The sequence below is a fragment of the Acomys russatus genome, chromosome 2 (assembly GCF_903995435.1).
Source record: "Acomys russatus chromosome 2, mAcoRus1.1, whole genome shotgun sequence".
In the NCBI taxonomy this organism is placed as follows: domain Eukaryota; kingdom Metazoa; phylum Chordata; class Mammalia; order Rodentia; family Muridae; genus Acomys; species Acomys russatus.
In genome coordinates this window covers 9,472,838-9,497,432 of record NC_067138.1, presented here as the reverse complement: position 1 = coordinate 9,497,432, position 24,595 = coordinate 9,472,838, and the positions used below count along the sequence as shown (strand labels likewise).

The 24,595-nt window shown below is 45.6% G+C and overlaps 1 protein-coding gene across 1 annotated transcript in view; it reads right to left on the bottom strand.

Annotated features, from left to right (window-relative positions):
* The window catches only part of Dnai1 (dynein axonemal intermediate chain 1), a 70,491-nt gene that overhangs the window by 37,616 nt on the left and 8,280 nt on the right, over positions 1–24,595 (bottom strand). The window contains exons 2-4 of the mRNA XM_051157952.1: positions 5,496–5,528; positions 4,151–4,249; positions 3,930–4,010 (exon numbers count right to left, since the gene is read on the bottom strand). Coding sequence (XP_051013909.1) covers positions 3,930–4,010; positions 4,151–4,249; positions 5,496–5,528 — 213 coding nt within the window. The remainder of the gene's footprint in view (positions 1–3,929; positions 4,011–4,150; positions 4,250–5,495; positions 5,529–24,595) is intronic.

Genomic DNA, 24,595 nt, shown 5'->3' with positions numbered 1-24,595 from the left:
TGGACCAGACACAGTTCCTGCCTTTACAGAGCCTATGGTCTGGACCAGACACAGTTCCTGCCTTTACAGAGCCTATGGTCTGGACCAGACACAGTTCCTGCCTTTACAGAGCCTATGGTCTGGACCAGACACAGTTCCTGCCTTTACAGAGCCTATGGTCTGGACCAGACACAGTTCCTGCCTTTACAGAGCCTATGGTCTGGACCAGACACAGTTCCTCCTTTACAGAGCCTATGGTCTGGACCAGACACAGTTCCTGCCTTTACAGAGCCTATGGTCTGGACCAGACACAGTTCCTGCCTTTACAGAGCCTATGGTCTGGACCAGACACAGTTCCTGCCTTTACAGAGCCTATGGTCTGGAGTTCCTGCAGACATCACCTTGTTGATCATCCTCCTAGCAACCACAAAAATGGAGCTGGAGTCCAGAGGCCCCTTTCCTTCTTTTAAAACAGTTCTATTCAACCATTTCACATCATGTGGAAGATAATTATATTTGTATGGCACCCTGAGATTATTTTTTTAAAAAATCATACCAGAAGAAAACAACCCATAGGCTGTAGCTATAGCAGCCGTGCCTGGCCTGGGGGGGGGGGGTGGGGCGGGAAGGGAAGGGAAGCTCACTGTCACAGTAGATGAGAAGCTCCACCTCAGAAAGTCACTAACCAAGGGGGAGGGGGAGGGGAAGCTGTGGGAGTTGAAGAGGATAATCTTTGGTGGCAGAACTGGGCTCAGATCCTTGGTCTGCTCCTTACATCTTCATGACCTTGTCTTAAACCTCCAGGCCCTAGTTTCTTTTTCTACCAAATAAAATAATGATACCCAATTTGCAGCGTAAGTATTGCAATGAAGAGAGCAATCCATTAACACAGCGCCTAACACATAATAATGCTCAGTATCAACCCTCAATAAACCAGTAACAGCGTGATGACTGAGGACCACATGAGAATGAGTGAAGATGCCTCCATTCTGTCCCCCACAGATGCCTGGGAACTTCCTCTGCAATTTAGGGATGGAATCCAGATTCTTTAGCAGGTCAGTGGAAAGCATCAGCCTTGCAACCTAAAACTGGGCCTTTCAGGACCAACAAGCTGGAGACACGCTGTGTGGAAGAACTTGGACAGACTAAGGATACTGAAAGCATAAATAAGGTGAGGTTTCTGGGAGCCAGCTGGTAGTTCACTCAAAGGAAGAGCAAGAAGAAGACCTTCAAGCCTAAAGGTGACATCTGGCCTGCGGTGCTCTCGCCACAGCCAGCCCGCTGAGTCCTGGTGAGGCCCTCTTCCTAATGTCCAGACAGGAAGGTATGCTACGGCCTAGCATGACTTCAGAGAGTAGAAGGCTCCCCTCCAAGCTCTGTGAGCTGCCTGAGGAAGGCCATTAGCAAAGCCCTTGGTCAGCACCCTTTGGGAAGCACATCGGGATTGGCTTCCACAGCTCTGTGGAAGGGCTGACCACACAATCTGAATACCAAGCAGCACATTCACGAGACTTTTCACAAAGACACACACAGATGTTCGTAGCAGCAGCATTATTTAAAGTTACCCAAAGAACGAATAATACAAATGTTCGTCAACCGCTGGGTGGATAAAGACAGTACAGCACATTCATGGAATGAATATTATTTACAATGAGAAGACATGAGGCATTGGTATATGCTATAACATGGATGAAGCGAAATGTCATGCTCAATAGAAGAAACCAGTCACAAAGACTACAAAGTACAGGGCCCATCACCAGGCATGCCCAGATTAGGCAAATCTAGAGACGTAAGATCATTTAGAGCTTCCCAGAGCTGGAGGAGATGGAGGGCTGAGCAGTAAGAGCATGAGGTATGGCACCTCCTGTGGGGAAAATAAAAATACTCTAAGCCTGGCATGGAGGTCCACACCTGTAATCCTAGCACCAGGAGTAAAGACCAGAGGCTCGGGAGTTCAAGGTCAGCTATCCAGCGAGCTCGAGGCCAGCTTGGATTACCGGAGATTCTGTCTCTAAGAAGCAAGATGAGGGCAAAGAGTCTGGAAAGTGATTGTGTTGAGGGTTGCGTAATCTTTGAATAAGCGCTGAGCCATCATTGTACATTTTAAATGAGTGAATTATGGGTACGTAAACCGAACCCAACAAACCCATCTCCAGAACAAATAGGTCACACACGGCATCGCACACCCGAGACCAGGCTGGAGAAGCCACGACACTCTGAGGGCCACAGAAGTGAGGTCCACTCAGGTCGAATGGGGAGACTCTGCCTCAAAAATTAAACAAAGAGCTGGGTATCCTCCCTGGGAAAAGGACATGGGGCAGAGGGAGGTTTACTTTCCACCATTTTTTAATATTTTGAAATTTGTACTATGGGTTTTTGTTATATACTCAAAACTCTCCCCCACTTCTGTGTGTGTGTGTGTGTGTGTGTGTGTGTGTGTGTGTGTGTGTGTGTGTGTGTGTGAAGTGTTGTTCTGGTTTGCTTGTTTGCCGAGGCAGGGTCTGCCATATGGATATATCCTAGGCTGGTCTCACACTTGCAGTGATCTTCTGCTTCTGTCTCCCAGTGCTGGGATCACAAGTGTGACCACCAGGCCTAAAAAAAAATTGCTTAAAAGAAGCAATATGTGACCCTGCTTAAGAATCAGACAAACTAGTTCACATCTTCCCTTCAACACAGGTTGTGTGACTTTTTCCATTTGCTCTATGTAATTTAATAGAGAATCTAAAAAAGAAGATAATAATAGTTTCTATATCAAAGAAACCCAAGGTTGTGTGTGATGGTCCATGTGAAAACACTTCACATGGAATCTGACACTGGCACACAGTAGGAATGGGACCAAAACGCCCTAAAGTGAAATAAAAAACAGAGGCACGACTTCTGCTTTAGCTTAAAAGTGTTCTGGAATTCTCTTCAGTCCTTACAGGAGCTAACCTTGCAGTTGCCTGAAACACTGTTGTCCCTGACAAACATAGTCACTAAACGATGGCCCTGGGAGTCGCCTGCCTGCCTGTCATATAAAAAGGCTGTGCCAGAGCCTCCGGGACTCCTCTCTGGTGGGGTATCCTGCGTGGATCTGAGGCCAACATCCCTTTCAGAGGCAACTCTACCCAGGTGTCTGACCGGAGGAAAAGTTAAGCTTCGAAAGATCCAACAGCTTGTGTTGATGGAGAATGTGTCTATATATTAGAAAGGCATTCCTGAAAATAAAATATATTGAAACCTGGGGGGATGTAGCTCAGTGGAAAAACTCTTGGTCAGTGTGTGCAAAGCTCTAGGCTTAATGGATTCAGTCCCCAGCACAAGAAAAGAACTCCCCCTCAGGGTACTGATGGCTTTGCAATTGGCAAGGCTTCTAGGGCTATTCATTAAGAGATTCCAAGGGTCTTAGCAGATGTGGGCACCTGTCACCAAGCCTAGCAACCTCAGTTCAATCCCCAGCTCTCCACAGGGCAGAAAAAGAAGCAACTCTGGGAAACTGTCCTCTGACCTCTGATCTCTGATCTCCACACACACTATAACCCATCTCCTCTCTCTCTCTCTCTCTCTCTCTCTCTCTCTCTCTCTCTCTCTCTCTCTCTCTCTCTCTCTCTCTCTCCTTTCACCTATGCACTCACACCAAAAAAATTAAAACAACTTTTTTAAAGACGGGGTTTCTCTCTGTAGGAGTCCTGGACTCCTTTTGTAGACCAGGCTGGCCACGAACTCAGAGAGATCTGCCTGCCTCTGCTTCTCAAGTGCTAGGATTAAAGGTGTGTGCCACCACATGTGACCTTAAATTATTTTTTTTTAAAGTATCTCTGGAACAATCCTTATAAACCTCCAGATTTCTAGCCAGGGACCTCAGTTTACAAGTGATCACCTGTAAACCGGCAAGGATCCTTTGCTATGTTCTCAGTCACTGTTGTTTCCAGAAGACACCAAGCCTTGCCCAGGAGGGGATGACTTACTTTGAAGCTGTACCTGACAATATTCTGGGGTGCATGCGGGTTGTTGGCTGTCAGGATCCGAGTAAACTCCTCCTTCAACTCCTGAGGGAGAGAAACACCGAGAGGGTCATGCATGCTCACCCTTTTGTCACCTGAGACTCAGGGGCCCCAGGGCACCTGTAAGCTCTGCGCAGGCTTCTAATTCGCACTATGGAAGACCCCGTCTCTGAGGCAGGACTCACCGCTTCCGTCAACTCCAGCTGGTCAGGGGGTCGCACTGTGGCTTTGGATTGGGCCCATTCATCAGGTCCTTCTCCCACATCAGTGCCGGAATCTTCATCCTAAACAAAGACCCCCATCAGGCTCAGGAGTGCGCAAGTTGCTCGGACAAGCAAGAGCAGCTGCAGGACCCTTTATTCACAAGTCCGGCCTGACACCAAGTACCACCTATCTCCTGTGCACAGAATAGAAACTGTCCAGCAGTCCACTCAAGGGAGACTCCAAAGAAACTGCTGGTGCCAAGGACCTCACTGCCTGGAAGATGATAGCTACCTCTATCCAGGGAATCGGTGCTCACCCAAAACACTGCGGTGGGCCTTTGTCCCCAGCAGGGCATCAGAAGAGCCGGCTCTTCCTATTGTCTGCCACAAAGCCTAAAAGCTGAAGTTCTTGACCACCTACCCAGGGCTTTATGTAAAGTGCTTAGCTAGCCAGGGAGAGGCCAAGCTGTTTGCCAACCAATGCTATCCAAGCTTGTACATGACTTTCCAATCTGTCACATCAAGATTACCTTTATAAAAATGACTCTTAAAAGAAATACTGTCTTGTACTTTACTCCTTTAAGCCAAAAGAGCTCAAGGCTAGAAGTTCTGCATTGCTTGAAAGAGTTAAATACCACAGCAGCCACAGGCTTTTGGGCATTTGAAGTGTTCATCTTTACTAACAGTCAAAGACACTCAGAACAAGCAATAATTTTTCTTCCACAATAAAACTGGAAAACAACAAAAAGAGCATTCAATGTGGATGGTGGGCTTCCAGGGATGGGAGCAACCTTTCTAAAGAGTAATGTGGAAATAGTTACCCAAACCTAATAACTATTTATAGTCTTTGACTCAAATACTTATATGTAGAAATTTATAAAAAGAAAATTACCAAAGCCATGCCCAGAGATACAGGTATGGGATTTCCCATTAGACAGTCATAACAATAAAATAGAGGAAATGTCATTGTGTTTCCTCTATAGTGAGCATGGTGAAACACAGTATGGTATAGCCTTAAGGACAGATAGCTAAATATTATGTAGAAATTTCTCATGATATAATAAAAGTGTTTTATCAATGGAAGGCTCCCTAAACATTTATGTGAAAAACAAGTCATAAAATAGTGCTGTTCTTTCACATTTAAAAATGAATATGTGCTTTTGTATATACATAAAAATATCTGGGAGGATATAACATTACTTGTTACATAAAAGGTTATCCTAAGTAGTAGCTTAAGGATAACTTTAAGGTTTTTTCTAGCTTGTTCAACTTTTATAAAAATAGATAGATAGTATTTTCAGTAGAGGCTGACGGGCTCAGCACTTACTCTTTTCCTGGCTCCTCTGGTCATGCTGATACTCTAGAGGGAGAATGAAACAAAAGGTAAGTCATAAGAGGGACTGCGCAGGAGTAGTGTGAAATATGTCCCAGGGAAGCTTCGCCCAAGAACTTGGCCACAAAGGGCTTTGAGCTCTCCCAACGCTCAGAAACCGTGTTGGGGCTTCTTCCAGGAGCAGCAGGTGCTTCTTAGATGAACAAGGAGGCCCTGTGTCTGCGGCAGCCCTGGCTTAGCATCGCCACGGCTAAGTTATGAGGAGAGCTAACGCAGGAAACTTAGCACTGGGAATTTTACTTATTAACTAGTTCAGCAAATATTTTTAAAGTATATGCTAAGACCTGAGGATGTAGCTTTGTTGGTAGAATTCTGAAGGCTATGCATGAAACCCTCGACTCACCTCCTAATACCACATAAAACCAGGATTGGTGGGCCAACAAGATGCTTGTTCATAAGCCTGGTGACCTGAGTTTGAGCCCTGAAACCCACATGGTAGAAGGAGAGAAGAGTATCCACAAATTGTCCCCTGACCTCCATATAAGTGAGTGTGTGTGCGCGTGCACACACACACACACACACTCTCTCACTTGCAAAGAGTATAGTAGCACCCTTGATCCCAGCACTCAGGAGACAGAGAAAAACAGATATTTGTAAGTTTGAGGCCAGCCTGGTATACATAGTGAGTTCCAGGACAGCCAGGGTTATGCAGTGAGACTGTTAAAAAAAAAAAAAAAAAAAAAAATCAAACTAATCAATAAATGCAAAACAAACAGGCGTGGTGGCATACGTGTATACTCTTAGCACTGAACTAGGCAATATGCGGACTTCAAAGGCATCTTACATTTATAAACACTTGTTTGGGGTAAATATAAACTCCTATGAGCAGATATTCATTTGGATTTTTTTTTTTTTTTTTTTTTTGAGACAAGGCTTCTCTGTGTAGCTCTGGCTGTCTTGGAACTTGCTCTGTAGACCAGGCTGGCCTCAAACTTACAGAGCTCCACCTGCCTCTGCCTCCCAAGAGCTGATATCACAGGCATGTGCCACCACCACCTGGCCTGAGGAGATGCCCATCACCTGGAATGCTCAGACTAGGGAATTCCATCAGCCTCCTTGGTGGGGCTAGCCTTGGGAAAAGCGTTTCCTCTCTGGGCTTCAGGCTTCTCCTCGGTGAGACGTACAGATGGAACATGACAATCTCCAGTTCTGTTGTTAAACCGTCATGTTCAGGGGCTGGAGCGGGGGATGGAGAGATGGCTCAGTGGGCAAGAGCAGAGAGGACCAGGGTTTAATTGCCAGCACCCACTATGGAGACTTACAGCCATGTGTAACTCCAGTTTCAGGGGATCCAACACCCCATCTGATGTCTGAGGGCACCAGGCACACTCAAGATACCCACAAGCAAGTAAACTTTCTAAAAATTAAATGTCATGTTGCCAAATGAGTGCAGGCCTGGCCACGGGGCAGGTACTAGGAAGCAACAGAACCTTTAACGGGCCCTGGAGGGAAGGCCTTGGGATCCTGGGGACACACCTTTAAGGCAGTGCTGTAGCCTGTAACTTGGTAGTTCTCAGAGCGTTTGCAAAAGGAGGAGGACGCCTGGCACCTCCTTCTGCCCTTGTTCTGGTTCAAGATGTTGCCCTTCCTCCTGAGCAAGCTCTGCCATGTGGTCCTCACCTCAGCAGACAAGACAAAGGAGCAAAGCTGAGTCTCTCCAGGACTGTGAGCTGGCCAGGGCCGTGGTGGCGCACACCTGCAGTAGCAGCACTCAGGAGGCAGAGACAGACTTCGAGGCCAGCCTGGTCTACAGAGCAAGTATCAAGACAGCCAAGGCTACACAGAGAAGCCTTGTCTTAGAACAAAACAAAACAAATGACACCTCTTTTCCTCTGGTACTGCTCCCAGTATCCGTTACAGTAACAGAAGCGGTCTAGTATAAGAAATGTGCTCAATTCAACTTGGTAAACATTTATGGAGAATTTATTTATTTGCTGTGCTCTAGCCTAAGCAGTGGGACAATGACAACAACAACAAAATGAGGTTACTTTGCAAGTTTACCTAGCATCCATGGAGGACAGGTGGTGTCAATGCCTGCTCCCTCACTTAGCATAGGTTTTTTTGAAAGCCAGCTCTGTGCCTAGGGTACACAACAAAGATCTCTTTTGTTTGTTGGTTTTTGAGACAAGGTTTCTCTGTGTAGCCTTGGCTGTCCTGGGCTCACTTTGTAGACCAGGTTGGCCTTGAACTCACAAGAGATCTGCCTGCCTCTGCCTCCCGAGTGCTGGGATTAAAGGCGTGCGCCACCACGCCCGGCTAAGATGTCATTTTTTGTTGTCATGGTCATTTATCAGTTTGGTGTCAACAGAACAAGTTGTCTTGGTGATGTTTTAGTATCTATTTTTATTTATCTGTATATACGTGTCTGCGTGCCTGTATGTATGTGTGTGCATGCACCTGTGGAAGTCAGAAGAGAGCATAAGACAGCCTGGGCTGGAGTTAACAGCGAGTCACCCATGTGGGTGATGGAACCAAATTCATGTCTTCTGGAGCAGTGACAGGGATTCTCAACCACAGAGCCATCTCTCCAGCCTGAGTTTTGTTTTGTTTTAAGGAGAAAACATCAGGTAAGAAAAGAGAGCTGGCCGTGGTGGCGCACACCTTTGATCCCAGCACTCGGGAGGCAGAGGCAGGCAGATTGATGTGAGTTTGAGGCCAGCCTGGTCTACAAAGTGAGTCCAGGACAGCCAAGGCTACACAGAGAAACCCTGTCTCAAAAAACCAACAAAACAAAACAAATCAAAAAACAAAAACAAACAAACAAACAAACAAAAAACAAAGAGAGAGAGAGAGAAGAAAAAGAAAAGAATAATGACACAGACAGTAAAATGTTCCATTAAGCAAAAATCTAACATTTGAATGAGAAGGGTAGAGCAGACCAGCTGTCACGGCTCTTACCAGGACAGGGTCCTTGGGAAAGACTTGAATAGTGAGGAGGAGGGAAGGGGTTGTAGGAGAAGAAGGAAAAAAAATCTCAGGCAGAGTGGGACTCTGGCTGGGAAGGCAGGAGGCAGGATTCAGATTTCAGCTAGGTTACCAAGGTTTCCAGTGATGGGAACCCTTCTCTGAGGCTAGGTCCTGTGAACCTTCCTTTGAAGAGCCTCTGATCTCTAAGATAACTAGATGAAAGCATCACAACATCCAACAGCTTTCTGGACCACAACAGAGCACTGAAGGGCCAGTGCCAACCCAAGCCACCAGCCGTAAGTAGAAACGAGACCCAGTTACCACTGCCCTGTGCATGTGTCAGTTACCACTGCCCTGTAAGTGTCTATAAAACATTTATCTGGCAACGAAAGAACTGACAAGGCACTTTGAGTGTGATTGTTTTTGGCAGTTGGAAATATTTCAATTAACACACTATAAAAGCCACACTATAATAAATGCAAAACAGGCCAATGAAATCAGCTACCGCCCTGACTTCCCGACCATGGCAAAGGAGATTGAATGTCAAGCTGCCACTCTGGGCTCTTGGTCTTCCAGAAGGAGACGCCTGAGATAGACAAGCCTGAATTCCTGAAAGGCTTTTGATGGCTGCTCCCAGAAGCCATCAAACCACAGAAGAAGAAAGCCCCCCACTCCTTCCCTGGGCCCTCAGAGCTGCATCTGTGTGGCCCCATGCCTCCACTCCAGCCTCTCCTACAGCAGGACATGGAGATGCTCTCTCAAGGCTTCATCCTGTCCGAGCCTGGCCTGGGACTTCCCTCCCCTCCACTTGCTTTCACTGTTTCTTCTGCCAGGATCATCAGCCCCTCTGCCCTACCTGGTCTCACAACTCACCTGGCCTCTGCTCCATCCAACTCCTCTGAACGACCCTTCTCCCTCCCTCACTCTGAACAGGCTCCCTTCTACTTTTTGATTAGCACACAAGCACCGTCTGTTGTAGGATTAAGGACTCTATTAAGCTTTAATTAGACTCTCTATTGTCTCTTTTGGTTTACAGAAGGGGACAGTAGCATGAGGAGAATCACAATACTACAGTACATAGGGGAGATGGCTTAGAAAGTCCAGCACGAGAGGCTTGCCATTTTTACACTATTGATCAAAGAAGGCTGTATTCTCTTGGGCAGGCTATTCTAAGTGGTCAACTAAAGCTATCTGCAGAGTGAGACAGCACACTATGGCAAGCAACATGGCTCTGGTCCTTAGTGAGAAGTCAGGTGTCCCAGCCTTATGCCTTAACAGTTGAACACCCTCCGATTCTTACTGCCTAACTACATTTGGCTGCCCTGTTTCCAGCTTCTCTCTATGATTTTATCATTAACACCATTTTCAGCTGGTGGGCACTTGCTTTGAGATAGCCATTCACTAAATGATCTGTGTATATTTAATATTTATAGTCACTCTATGGGGTCATTATCCCTGCTTTACAGATGAGGAAATGAAGATTTAGAGAGCTAGAGCAACTGATCCCAACTTAGCACAATTTGAGACCATACTTTAATCAGTATAGTCTTCCTGAAATATAAATCTGATCATGGTACTGTCTTGATTTAAAGTCTCCAAGAATTCCCCACTGTTCAGGAGAGAAAACCCAAGCCTCCTTCATGACCGCATTCCTCTCCTTCTTATAGTCAGACTCAGTCATTAGAGGACTTTCCAAGTGTAAGTAGACAGAGCCATGTAGGCAGGGATTCTGGGCCTGTGTGTCTCATGGTCAGACATACTGAACTTTTGTGTCTGTTGGTAAGGTGTCACCTCTGCAGCTTTCCTCGCTAGGTGACAGTGGCTTACCTACGAGAGGCTGCCCACATAAAATGACTTCTTTCCTGGAGGAGTGGCAGGTGGTAGGCCCAGCTGTGAAGGTGGGCAAATGAAGGCCTTGAGACAGGCCAAAAGGCGGGTAGGTCAAGGAGAGCAGGCCTGGCTCCAGGTGAAGCAAAGAAATCCTGCAAACAGTAAGGTGTCCCTCGTGCTAAGACAACGGTGACCCTTCGTTCCATTCCTACATAAACACTTTTGTCATCAAAGACCACAATGAAGTGTTGTCTTGGAATCTGTCATACATTTAATAATTAACTTCAGCAAAAAGAAAAAGTCTGTCTTCCTCCATGCTCTCTGCTCCATTTCCTGAGCCACCTGGCTCTTCTGTTCTATGCCAAGAACCGTTCTTCCTGACCTGGACACCACCAGTCATGATGTCTCCTGTCAGGCCAGCCCCCTCCTCAAGATGCTGCCTTTCAAGAACAGAATACAAAAAACAAGCAACCAAAAAATCCCAGCACTCAGGGAGGCAGAGGCAGGTGAATCTGTGTGAGTTCAAGGCCAGCCTCATCTACACAGTGAGTCTAGGATAGCCAGGGCTACACAGAGAAACCCTGTCTCAAAAACAAAACAAAAGACGCTGCCTTTCAGTGGGCATGGTGGCGCACAGCTTTAATCCTAGCAGTTGTGAGGCAGAGGCAGGCACATCTCTGTGAGTTCAAGGCCATCTTGATCTACACAGTGTGTTCCAGGCCAGTCAGGGCTTGTTAGAGAGACCCTGTCTAAAATCAAACAACAAAGATGCTGCCTCTTTGCACAGCCACCTCTTCCCTCAGGCACGGTATTGAATCACCCGCATGGCTCAGCACACTTTGGCATGATCTTTACATTAAGGTCGTTCCCAGAGGGCCTGAGTTCAATTCCTAGCATCCACATTAGGCAGCTTGTAACCGCCTGTGACTCCAGACCCAGGGGTCTCCAACGCTTCTGGCCTCTGTGGGCACCTGCGTTCACATGCAAGTACACATATGACAATAAATTACATCTTTAAAAAATATATATATCTTGGCTTCACCTAGCTTCCAGTACTGCCTTCATTTATAATCAGCCTTCAGTGTAGCCCCAGGTGTCCTAGGTTCTCAAGGAAGCCAGAGGGCAGAGAACAGTTCCCAGAGCAGTGGACGGGAGCTGAGGGAGAAGAAGACAGCTGAAGAGCCTGTTACAGCAGGTAAAAAGATCTGTTCACTTGGCACAGTGAAAAACAAACAAACAAAACCGGGAGAGGAGTGGGGAAGAGGCGGGTAGAAACCAGCGGACCACATCACCAGCCCTGGCTGCAGGCTAGCGAGTGCTCTGCAGAGGCACCAGGCAGTCATTATACTTGCTCCTATGAGGCTCCCTACAAAGCAGGTAAAATGGTTCTCATTTTAAAGACAAGGCTCTTGGGAACAGCTCACCTACACGGTGCTCACAATGCAAGAGCACGCTGAACGCACGCTTCCCTGTCATTGTGCATGATTATAGTCACCACCTACTGCGCATTTACCGGCACTTAGAATTAATTTGTTTTCTGGCTGTTCTGATACAGTAGAAGTAGCCTAGGTGTCTCTGAGCATAATTTAGGGTAAAAAAGTTAATTAAATTGTTTTGTTTTGTTTTGAGACTGGGTTTCTCTGCGTAGCCCTGGTTATCCTGAAACTCACACTGTAGACAAGAAATCCACCCGTCTCTGTTCCCCAAGTGCTGAGATTAAACGCATGTGTCACCACTGCCCACCCAGCAAGTTAAAAAGCCTTAAATCTTCAGGAGTGAAAGGTAATTAGTAAAAAAATGTTAAATAAATAAATAAATGTTTTTTTAAAAAATGGAATAGAAGTACATGGCTTTAATTTTAGCACCTAGGAGGCAGAGGCAGCCAGATCTGTAAGAGTTCAAGGCCAGCCTGGTCTATATAGTAAGTTTCAGGCTAGCCGGGATTATACAGTAAAACCCTGACTTTAAAAAAAAAAAAGTAGAGCCGGGTGTGGTGGCGCACGCCTTTAATCCCAGCACTTGGGAGGCAGAGGCAGGTGGATTGCTGTGAGTTCGAGGCCAGCCTGGTCTACAAAGTGAGTCCAGGATGGCCAAGGCTACACGGAGAAACCCTGTCTCAAAAAACCAAAAAAAAAAAGGAAGCCATTCCTTATCATTTTTCAAGTAAGGGTGCAATTAGATGGAGGCATGGACGAGTGTGCGGGCTTTGTGGTGCAGGCTAACTCCATGACTCTAGGACAAACATTTGTCTTCTCCAAACCTCAAAGTCTGTCTAACACTTTCCTCCGCCCCGCCACCCCCCCCCCCCCAGGCAATCAGTGACTGTGTGTAGTGCGGTGCTGGCAGCATTACACTCCTCCGTGTGGCCACTCTCTGCCCTGAGCCTGGCTGGCAGCATTACACTCCTCTGTGCGTCCCTGCTCTGCCCTGAGCCGTGCAGGGTCTGATGGGCTGCTCCCTGGTAGGAAAGATCTACTCTGAGAGCAGCTAGTCCTCAGTAGTTTACATGTCACTGAAGAACTCAATGCTGCAACATGATTGTTCCTGGAAAGAGGGGCTCTCCGAAGTGTGCAAGCCCACAGACACTGTTGTCTCTTTCCTGGGGCCCAAGAGACGGTGTTTACCATTTCAGTCATCCTTGGTCCTTATTTTAAAACTCACTAACAGGTTTCCATTAAGCTAAATTGAAACTAAATACCTCACCAGCTTGCAGCTTCAGTTTCTAGAAAAGTAGAAGCTCTCAGTCCCAAAGGAACGGCAATTCACCAGCACATCTTCATCCAGCTACAAGGAGTGCATTTCAAATCCCTGAGCTGAGTGCACACAGAAGGCGCACAGTTAGGGTTTAATGAGAAGCCTTGAGTTTTGGAACAGCGGTGTGCTGGGTAACGAGCACCCTCACGCACTGTTCTGAGAGAATGAATTGATGCAAATGTTCTGAGGGCAATTTGGTATTGCATCCTGAAATTTAAAATGCATATACCCCAGGGCTGGAAAGATGACTCAGTGCTTAAGAGCACTGGCTACTGTTCCAGAGAACTGGAGTTTAATTCCCAGCACCCACATGGCAGCTCATATCCATCTGTAACTGCATTTCAAGGGCTCCTACCCTCTCTTCTGGCCTGCACAGGCACCAGGTGTGCAAGAGTTGTGGAAACATACACTCCACAAAGCATCCATACACATACAATTCAATGTAAAATGTTTAGAACTCACACACCCCTCAGTAGCCCTACCTGAGTCTTTCTCATAGAAACTTCACACACACACACACACATCTTATGCCTCTTGATTCTTGAAATCCTCATACTTTGTGAGTCAAATGTATTTGCAGCATTATCATAATACTGTTAAATATTCAAGAAGCACCTAGTAAGGAAACGAGTCGGGCTGCGGCTATAGTTCAACCCATAAGGTGCTTGCTGAGCAAGAATGTGGATCTAAATTCAATCCCCAGAATGTACATAAAAAACAAGGCATGGTTGTGCGTGTTTGTGACCTTTTACTAGGGAGGTAGAGACAGCAGGCTCCCCCAGAGCCCCTGCCTGGACCGCAGAGCATGCACAGGTGACAGCAGGTTCCGGAACTGCTGAGCCTATGAAGGAGGGAGGTATGTAGGGTTGAGCCTAAGAGCAGCCCCAGGCCAGGGTGGCTTATGGCCTCTCAAGGGCAGGTCCCACAGGTCTGAGACCACCATCTCCTCAGAGTCTGGGCTTCCTCACAGCTCAGGGTCCCAAACGGGAGCTGTAAAGCAGAAGTGGCCCAGGAGGTCAGTCTCCGCTTAGGCCAGGTCCAGTGAGGGCTAAGGTTTGGTGACTCCTCACAGCCCAAGTTCTCATGAGGGCAAAATGCCTTCTGTGAAAATCTAGGATGGCAGGATGCAGGATGGAGTCCCAGCTCTGCAGAGGCTGACAAAACAGATGAAGAGTTTGAGGCCTGGATATCTTTCTAAGACTCTCTAGAAAATACAACAAAAGAGGGTGGCAGATAGTTTTTTTTTTTTTTTTTTTTGAGAGGGAGTTTGGTTTTCTGATTTCCAATACAGCGTCCTTGACTGAGAGAACAAGCAATGTTGTTGGTTCTAGACGATTCTAGAAGCTACCAAGCTTTCCAGTCTAATGTTCACCATAGGAAAGTCAAAGTTACTGAGCCCAAAGGGCTTTTGTTTTGAATTTTAAGACAGTTTTTTGGGGCTAGAGTGATGGATGTGGTTCAGAGCACTGTCTGCTCTTCCAAAGCACCCAGGGTCAGTTCCCAGCACCCACATGGCAGCTCACAACTGTCTGTAGCTCAAGTTCCATGGGACCTGACACCCTCACACAGGCACACTTGCAGACAAACACCAATGCACATTAAATAAAAAAAAATTTTTTTAAAGATGGTCTCTCATCACCCATATTGGCTCCAGTTCACTATGTAGTATAAGATGCCTCCTCTCTGCCTACTCCCTGCAGGGATTACAGGCATTTGCCACCAGTTACACACACACACACACACACACACACACACACACACACACACACACAGAGAGAGAGAGAGAGAGAGAGAGAGAGAGAAAGAAAGAGAGAGAGAGAGAAAGAGAAACAAAAACAAAAACAAAAACAAAAAGAAAAAAGAAAGAAAAAGAAGCCTAGCACAATGGCCCACGCCTGTAATCCTGTCACTCAGTAGGCAGAGGCAGGCAGATTTCTGTTTCCAAGGCCAGCCTGGTCTACAAAGAGAGTTCCAGGATGACCAGGGATACATGAAGAAACCTATTTCAAAAAAACAAAAACAAAACAAACAAAATGAAGCAGAAGGCTACCTCGAGGAACAACACCCAAAGTTGACCGCTAGCTTCTACCTGCATGCACACACACATGAATGCACACCTACAAAGCATACGCACAGCAAGCACAGCAATTCAGCAGAATACTGTGCATGTTAGGAAAGAGTGACTGTCACACAGCATGCTGACGATAGCTCACAAAAGTCATATGTACTTTTACCTATGTATATGAGTGCTCTGGCTCCATGTGCGTATGTGCACTGTGTGTGTGTCTTTGTTTGTGGAGGCAGAAAACGGTGCTAGACCCCCAGAACTGGAGTTATGGGTGGTTGTAAGCTGTCACGTGGGTGGGGGGAACTGAACCCAGGTCCTTTGCAAGAGCAGCAGGTGTTCTCAACCGCAGAGGCATCTCTCCAGCTTCAACAATGCATTGCATTTAAAAATTTATTTTTTGGTGATGATGATAGGGGGAAGATGTGCCTTCTCATATCTGACTACTGTTCTTGAAAATTGTTAAAAGAGCAAGTTTTAACTATTAGTACACATACTAAAGGTAAACTGTGAGGTAATGTACACTAGTCAGTTCGACTTAATTTTTCTAAACATGTGCATACTTCAAAATATGTTGTACATGGTCAGGCATAGTGGTGCACGCCTTTAATCCCAGCCTTCAGGAGGCAGAGACAGGTGGATTGCTGTGAGTTCAAGGCCAGCCTGGTCTACAAAGCGAGTCCAGGAGAGCCAAGGCTACACAGAGAAACCCTGTCTCAAAAACCCAAAATAAATAAATAAATAAAATATGTATTGTACACATAACTTATTAATAAGCAGATTATTGAAAAATAAAAGATGTACATATTTATGTATTTTGGGAAATTCTCTAAAGTATATTATTCAAGAAAGACTATATACAGGGGCTGGGGAGATGGCTCAGCAGTCACAAGTACTGCTTGTTCTTTTCTTTCTTTTTTTAAAGAGAGGGTTTCTCTGGGTAGCCTCGGCTTGCCTCAAAATCACAGAGATTCAACTGCCTTTGCCTCCCTAGTGCTGGAATTAAAGGTGTACACCACCACCATCCAACACATATATACAGATAGATGATAGATAGATAGATAGATAGATAGATAGATAGATAGGTGGATGGAGAGAGAGATACAGAGATATAATGTGTGTGTTTTCCCAACTTATTTGTCGTTTTGTTTTCTGTGTAATAGCACTGGCTGTCCTGGAACTCGCTCTGTAGACCAGGCTGACCTGGAACTCAGAGATCCACTTACCTCCACCTCCTGAGTGCTGGGATTAAAGGCGTGCACCACCACACCTGGCCCTAGGAGCACAGCTGCTCTTACAGGAGAGCCAGGTTCAATTCCCAGTTTCCACATGAAGCCTCAAAACTGTTGACTCTATCTGCAGGTGTACAGAAGGCCTCTTCGGGTCTCCATGGCACCAGACACATTCATGACTTATATGCAGGCAAAACACCCATACACATAAATAATAAAATAATTTTTATTAAAAATGGGTATAGACTAGGAAACTAGATTGAAGGCTAAGGGGAAGAAGCACTATTGGAAAAAGGGAGCTTTGAAAGGTCAAAGGTCATGTGTGGCATGAAGTAGACTGGGCCCTTGAAAGGTCAAAGGTCATTCGTGGCATGAAGTAGACCAGGGCCCTTGAAAGGTCATGTGTAGCATGAGAGTAGACCAGAGGGGGGAAGGGAGGGAAGAGGAGGAAGGGGGGAGGTGAAGGCAGAAGGGAGGGAGGGGAAAGGAGGGAGAAGGCTGTGGAGAGAAACAACAGAGACACATTTTGTTTGAAAAATGCTATAATGAAACCTAATTATTTGTAAACTAATACTTATATAAAAATAAAATAAAACTATAATTCTTTGGTTGGTTTCAGGGGTTTTTTGTTTTGTTTTTTGTTTTTTCCTGAGACAGGGTTTCTCTGGAAACTATAATTCTTAAGCAAACAAAAAGCAAGTTACAGCGGCTAAGTGTGAAGCTTAGCTTGGCCCTAAGCATAGGAAATAAAAAGAGAATAGGTAAGGAAGAAAATAAAGAAAAACAGTTACAGGACTAAGGTCTATCTTTTTACTTCAAGAATTTGTGTCTATGGCTCCGAGGATAAAGGCACCTGCCACCAGAACCCAGAGGATGAGAGAGACAAAGGCCCAGGCCTGCACTGTCCGGAAACCCATATGGGCAAAAGCCAATTACATGAGCCTCTTCCCAGATAAGGATGCAGGAGACGAAACAGGTTCTAGTTTAAAAGATCAGAGCTCAGGGGCCGAGTGATGGCACAGGAGACAGACGTTTGAGGACAAGCCTAAGGACCCTGGGATCTCCGTGGTGGGAGGAGAGACTGCTTCCCCAAGATGTCATCTGACTTTCTCATGGACGCGCACTCACTCATGCCCAATAAATAAAAAACAAATGAGTGAATGAAGAAAAGAAGTGGATGAAAAGAAGACAAAGCTGCAGAGCAAGCCATACTGGCTTCCTGGCTCTGCCACAAGCTGGGTGTGGTCACTGAGCAAGGTGCTTTCCAGTCCTCACTCTTGGAAGGAGAGAAGACCGTTAGTGCCCTCCTCAGAGAACTGACATGAGAGCAAGACAGTTCACGAAAAATGCTCGATCTGAGCCCAGCACCAGGAAGCCCTCAGCTACCAGTGGTGACATAGGTTTTACAGCAGCTATATTCTCACATACCACAGTCTGCTGTGCACGGCAGCAGGCTCTCTCACATACCACAGTCTGCTGTGCACGGCAGCAGGCTCTCTCACACCACAGTCTGCTGTGCACGGCAGCAGGCTCTCTCACACCACAGTCTGCTGTGCACGGCAGCAGGCTCTCTCACATACCACAGTCTGCTGTGCACGGCAGCAGGCTCTCTCACACACCACAGTCTGCTGTGCACGGCAGCAGGCTCTCTCACACCACAGTCTGCTGTGCACGGCAGCAGGCTCTCTCACATACCACAGTCTGCTGTGCACGGCAGCAGGCTCTCTCACACCACAGTCTGCTGTGCACGGCAGCAGGCTCTCTCACACCACAGTCTGCTGTGCACGGCAGCAGGCTCTCTCACATACCACAGTCTGCTGTGCACGGCAGCAGGCTCTCTCACACACCACAGTCTGCTGTGCACGGCAGCAGGCTCTCTCACACCACAGTCTGCTGTGCACGGCAGCAGGCTCTCTCACACACCACAGTCTGCTGTGCACGGCAGCAGGCTCTCTCACACACCACAGTCTGCTGTGCACGGCAGCAGGCTCTCTCACACCACAGTCTGCTGTGCACGGCAGCAGGCTCTCTCACACACCACAGTCTGCTGTGCACGGCAGCAGGCTCTCTCACACCACAGTCTGCTGTGCACGGCAGCAGGCTCTCTCACACACCACAGTCTGCTGTGCACGGCAGCAGGCTCTCTCACACACCACAGTCTGCTGTGCACGGCAGCAGGCTCTCTCACACCACAGTCTGCTGTGCACGGCAGCAGGCTCTCTCACACCACAGTCTGCTGTGCACGGCAGCAGGCTCTCTCACACACCACAGTCTGCTGTGCACGGCAGCAGGCTCTCTCACATACCACAGTCTGCTGTGCACGGCAGCAGGCTCTCTCACACCACAGTCTGCTGTGCACGGCAGCAGGCTCTCTCTGCAGGCCGAGGATGAAGAGTGTGCAGTCCTGAATCCAAGCAGCACTTGTCAAAAAGAAGCCTGTCATCTCAGGGTTGTCACAGCAAGAAAAACGATTTGTATCACATAGCATCTTTCAATCTGCCTCACATTTTTGAGTGAACACTTCCATTTGACCCTTATAACAATCTTTCGTGGATGGATGCTGTATTTGATTTTCCCCCCACATCTAGAGATGCCACCATATGAATTTTCTCCTTTATTCTATTAATGTCAAGAAGGACTTTGATTTTTTTTTTTTTTTTTAATGTTGAGCTGACTTGAGTTCTTGAACATTCTTGAGACAAACCACACTTGGTCTAATATGTTATGCTTTTGATATATTGCTGGAACAGATTTAATAATATTTTGTCGATTTTCTTGCACTGATGTTTCAGAAGGATCCGTTTGTAACTTTGTTCTTGTGCAATAGTTTGGTTTTGCTATCAGCTTTATGCTACATCAATATTCTGTTTTCTAAAGGACGCTGCAAGACTGCGGTTTTGTCATTTTGTTTAGTACTCTTTTATTTGAGACAAGCTCTCTCCGCATCGCGCATGCTGGGCCTGACCTTACGTTCCTCCCTCTTCGGCTTTCTGGGGAGCTGGGGCTGTACTTCATGCCAGCAAGCCTAGAAAGTCTGAAGTCCTTTGTTCCTAGTCATTTACACTTAACGTTTCTTTGGAGGGGGTTTATTTGTTTATTTTCTGTTTTTCAAGACAGGGTTTCTCTGTGTAGCCTTGGCTGTCCTGGACTCACTTTGTAGACCAGGATGGCTTCAAACTCACAGCAATCCACCTGCCTCTGTCTCTGGAGTGTTGGGATTATAGGCGTGCACCACCACTACCCGGCTTTTGGGGGCGGTTTTAAATCATGAATTCAGTTTCTTTAGTAGATAGGGGTATTGTCCATTTCCTCTCATGTCAGTTGAGGTGAACTGTATTTTTCAAGAAGTTTGTCCATTTCATATATGTTAATGAATTTACTGCCTTAATTTATTAATAATACTCTCCAGCTATCCATTTATTATCTATAGGACCTGATACCAGCTACTCTATCTTTTGAAAATCTTGACAAGCCTGGATAGCTTTTTTTATTTTTAAATCAACACTGTAGAGCCCAATCTCAACAGATACATCTACCAAACAACTGCAGCTCAGGCTCTGGGGACATTGCGGAAGAGGGGGCGGAAAGACAGCAAGCGTCAGGGATCAGGGAGTCTGCTGTGAGACTGTGCCTCTAGTAACCTCAGCAACCTCACCAACGCGACAGCCTAACCGTGAGCTGAACAAGGACGACAAGAGACATTGGTGGAACAGGAAAGTGGGCAGTGGAAAGACCACCAGGCTTCAGCTCTACCCAAAGAACTACAGACACCAAGGAATGCTGGGAGTGGAAAAGCAGCCTTCCCAGGGAAGAAGATGGATTGGTTATCCAATACCAAATCGTCAGCCCTGTGTGCATATAGACAAGTAACATTATACAGACTGAGCAGGCTGTATTTAGGAATATATATGTATATATATGTACCAACAATTAATGAAAAAGATCAAGGAGGGCTATGTGGGAGAGCTTCGAGGGAGGACAGGGAAGGGAGAGATGATGTAATTATATTATAATGCCAAAAATAATGGAAGTGATAAAAATCAATTTTATTACTCTTTTCAAAGAACCAACTTCTGACCCTACTAAATTTTTTTCTTTCCAAGTTTCTCAGAAACAGTAAAATAAATTGATTTGTCAAAGAAACACAGGATGTCATGTAAATGCTGACTCAAGTACTTTCGGTCTGGGTTGCATATTTTTTCTGTGTTCTTTAATATTTTTACATCTACTTATTTGCTTATTGTCATAGCACACACATGGCAATCAGAAGACAACTCACAGAAGCCACTGAGTGGGCTCCAGGGTCTGGACCTCGTTTCTCATACTGGACAAGTGCCTTGGCCCACTGAGCAGCCTCACTGGCCTCTTTCTTTCTTTCCTTAAAGATTAATCTTATGTTTATTTATGTGTACATGTGTGTTGGTGTGAGTGTCTGTGCACTTGTGTGTTGGTGTAAATGTATGTGCACATGTGTGTTGGTGTGTTGCAGTGTACATTTAACTCCCCTGGAGCTGGAGATTTCGCAGCTGTGAGCCACTGTGCGGGGGGGCTGACCTGGGTCGTCTGTGCACTGAGGGGCAGGCTGCAGCCCTCGACAGCCTCCTCTATGTGGGAGCTCAGAAGACTGACTGTGAGCCTTTCTCGCTTCTGGAAAGCCCCAGTCCACAGCACCCCACACTTTTTATATATTTTTATACCTTCAGTTAAGGTATTTTCTAATTTCTCTTGTGGGTTTTGGTTTTGGTTTTGGTTCATGAGTTATTAAAAAGTCGGTTCTTTAATGTTTAGAAAATTTGAACACATTATTTAACTTGGTTTTGAACATACAGTTGAACTCTATTCTGCCTAAACTATGCTGAAATGTTTTGTTCTCTGTGGAGATAATAAATTTTGATAAAATTAAAATCTGTAGGAGCCTTAGGAACATATTAAGGCTTATTTTCAATCCCAGTGTACAGTTGATCCCTGGGAACACCCTGCAGTTCTTAAGTGTAATGATCTATAAATATTAATTGGGTCAAGGTGGTTGAAAGTACTGCTTAGACTTTTTCTTCTCTCTCTCTCTCTCTCTCTCTCTCTCTCTCTCTCTCTCTCTCTTTTAGTAAGAGTGCTAAAAATTGTTGCCTCTGTATTTATTTCTCTATTTAGGTCAATTCTTAATTCATTATTTCAAGGTTCTATCAGTAGGTGCATACAATTTGTAGTGGGATTTTTTTCTCTTTCTGGAATTAACCTTTAATCATTAAACAATGGGAATACTTCTTGAAACTCATTTTGTTTAATAAAGAAAGCTGCTTATACTTGTCACATGCATTGCATGTCGTTGCTATTAGTATTATTAATTATTGACAGGACCTGTGTAACTCAGGCTGGTCTTGAACTGGCCACAAGACTGGGTTTGAACCCCTGGTCTCCCCGCTTCTACATCAGAACAGCTAGGGTTACCAGTGTATACCATGCCTGGCTTACACAGCAATTTCCCCCATCTTTGGTATTCTCTTTATGTCTCTCCATCTAAACCCTATCTCATGTAGGCAAAACATGGCTTGGGATTGAGCTCTTTCCCCTAGCCTGATCAACTCTACCTCTTGGGTCATGGTATTAATTGGTATGACTACCTTTACTATGTTCCTCGTGTGTGTGTGTGTGTGTGTGTGTGTGTGTGTGTGTGTGTGTGTGTGTGTGAGAGAGAGAGAGAGAGAGAGAGAGAGAGAGATGCTTTTTGGTTTTGGCTTCTTTTGTTTTTTGGTTTGGTTTGGCTTGGTTTTCTGAGACAGGGTCTCTTTGTGTAGCCTTGGCTGTCTTGGACTTGCTCTATAGACCAGGCTGGCCTCGAACTCACAGAGATCCACCTGCCTCTGCCTCCCTGAGTGCTATTTGTTTTGTTTTGTTTTTTTCACCATTTGATTTTTATTTATTCTTTAAATTTTGTGTGTGTGTTAATTGAAATTTTTTTTAGTGTTCTATTTCATTTTCTTGGTTGATTTTCTCATCTGTGCCTCTTTGTAGTGTGTATATGTCTGTGTTTGTTGGAAGGTCTACAACATGCACTATCTGCCGACAGTAACATACTAAGCCAGGCGTGGTAGTGCACTTCTGTAATCCCAGCACTTGGGAAGTAGAGAACAGGGGATCAAGAGTTCAAGGCTGGCCTTGAGTGCATAACAAGTTTCTGGTGAGCCTTGCCTGTATGAGACCATCTCAAGAAAACACACAACAGCAGAGAAGAACATCAGACCCCTTTATACTTCACAGTGCAATAACTGTCTACTAAGAAATAAATAGCATAGCACTTCACAACGCAATAATATTGGATTTCACTTTGTTTTGTAGACAGGGTCTCAGGGCATTAACCTTCAACCCGCAAATGTAGGAGTGCATCACTGAGCCCACCTGCAATAACTTTACCACATTATAATTCCATTTATCACCACTATCTTCGCTCTATGTTATCACATATTTAATTTCTACATATAGTATGGGCCCCACCTGACAATAATAATAATAATAATTACCTTCCCATTAAATAGTCACATACCCCTTAAAAAAAGAGAGAGAAGGGTGGGGAAGCTAGTATTTTGCTTTTGCCAACATGTTCCCTGTTACCAGTACATCTTGGTCTTGATGTATAATTACAATAAATCTTCTTAGCTTTGGTTTATTTGAAAATATAGTTCATCCTTTTTTTGAGGGACACTTTTTATTATTTTTGTTTATCATTGTGTGTGTGTGTGTGTGTGTGTGTGTGTGTGTGTGTGTGTGTAGAGGTCAGGGAACAAGCTTTGGGAGTCAGTTCTCTGTTTCCACTATGGGCTCTGGGAACTGAACTCAGGCTGTCAGGTTTGCGTAGTGAGTGCTTTTACACTGGTCCTATTATTTTCTTCTTGAGAGGTGTTGGATGTAGAATTCTGGGTTAATAGTAATTTCCTTCAGTGCTTTAAATATATAATTGCTTTGTGTCTGGACTACATTTAGAAGTGATATATAATTTATATCACTGTTCCCTGTAAGCACTGTCTTCCTCTCTCCCCACTCCCACATCTCAGATACTTTAATTTCTTTCTTTCTTTCCTTCTTTCTTTTTTCCCCCTTGTACTAGGATTTGAACCAGATTTGTAAGAAACTACAAGATTGCTGAGAAAAACAGATTAGAAGCTGGTTCCTGGGATGTGGCAAAGGTGTGGACTAAGGCAAAAGGAAGAAGGCGAAAAGGCTGAGGCAGCTGTTACTGGCCTCCCTCTGTGCCGGGGGAGGGGGGGGCAGAGCAGGGTCGGGCTCCTTCAGGGCGGCCTTGGACACCAGCTCCCCTAGGGCATGTTTCCAACTCAAGGTGAAACAAACTGGGAAACTGGTTGAGGGAATAGCAAGCCAAGGCCACAGTGCCCACCTCCCTCCCGGGACTAGAGGTGCAGTGCTCTCTCTGCATAGCACACAACTCCAAGATGCTCCTGCCTCCTGCTGAGCGCAGTTCCCAGGAAGCTGCTGAGCCAGGGCAGGGCAGAGTGAACGGCTTCATCCTCAGCTTTGGTTTTCCAAGCTGTTCCCGAGGGAACTGACGCTGTTGAGCTCACTCTCACTCGTCCCAAAGGGTTCCCATTGTTTAGGGAACCTGAATACTATTTCTTTATATTTTTTTATCCTCTTTTATTTTTCCTTCTATTATTCCAACAACATACATATTCCAAATATACACATGACATATAGTCACAGATTAGCAATGCTTCTGCTTTTTAAAAAAAATCTTGTTTCCTTCATGGATTGTTTCTGTTCATGTACCCAGAATGCACCTCTATAGGCCTAGCAAACTGGAAGGTATGTATGCAGATGTTTCTCTACTTCCAACAGGGTTACATCAGATAAATCCATTGTAAATTAAAAGCATTGTAAGTCAAAATGCATTTAATACACCTGAGATACCAAATGCATTGCTTAGCAACACAGTCCACTGTGATAGCTCTTAGGCCATCCAATGAAAATTTCGTTTCTGATAGTGCGTTTTCCTATTGTCTCTATGTTTTTGCTGAGATTTCCCATCTGTCCATCCATTAAGACAGCAATATCTTCCGTTCTGTAAATAGGCTTTCAAAGACTGCCTTAAAGCCTTTGCCCCCTCTCAGCACTACCCATAGCTTATCTCTAGCACTCTCACCCTCCCCGCCTTAGCATCCATCTTCTGCACCCCAAGCCCTAATCAAGCAACTGTCAGAAGGCAGAGAGCAAGGGCAAAAAGTGTGACTCAGGCTGGG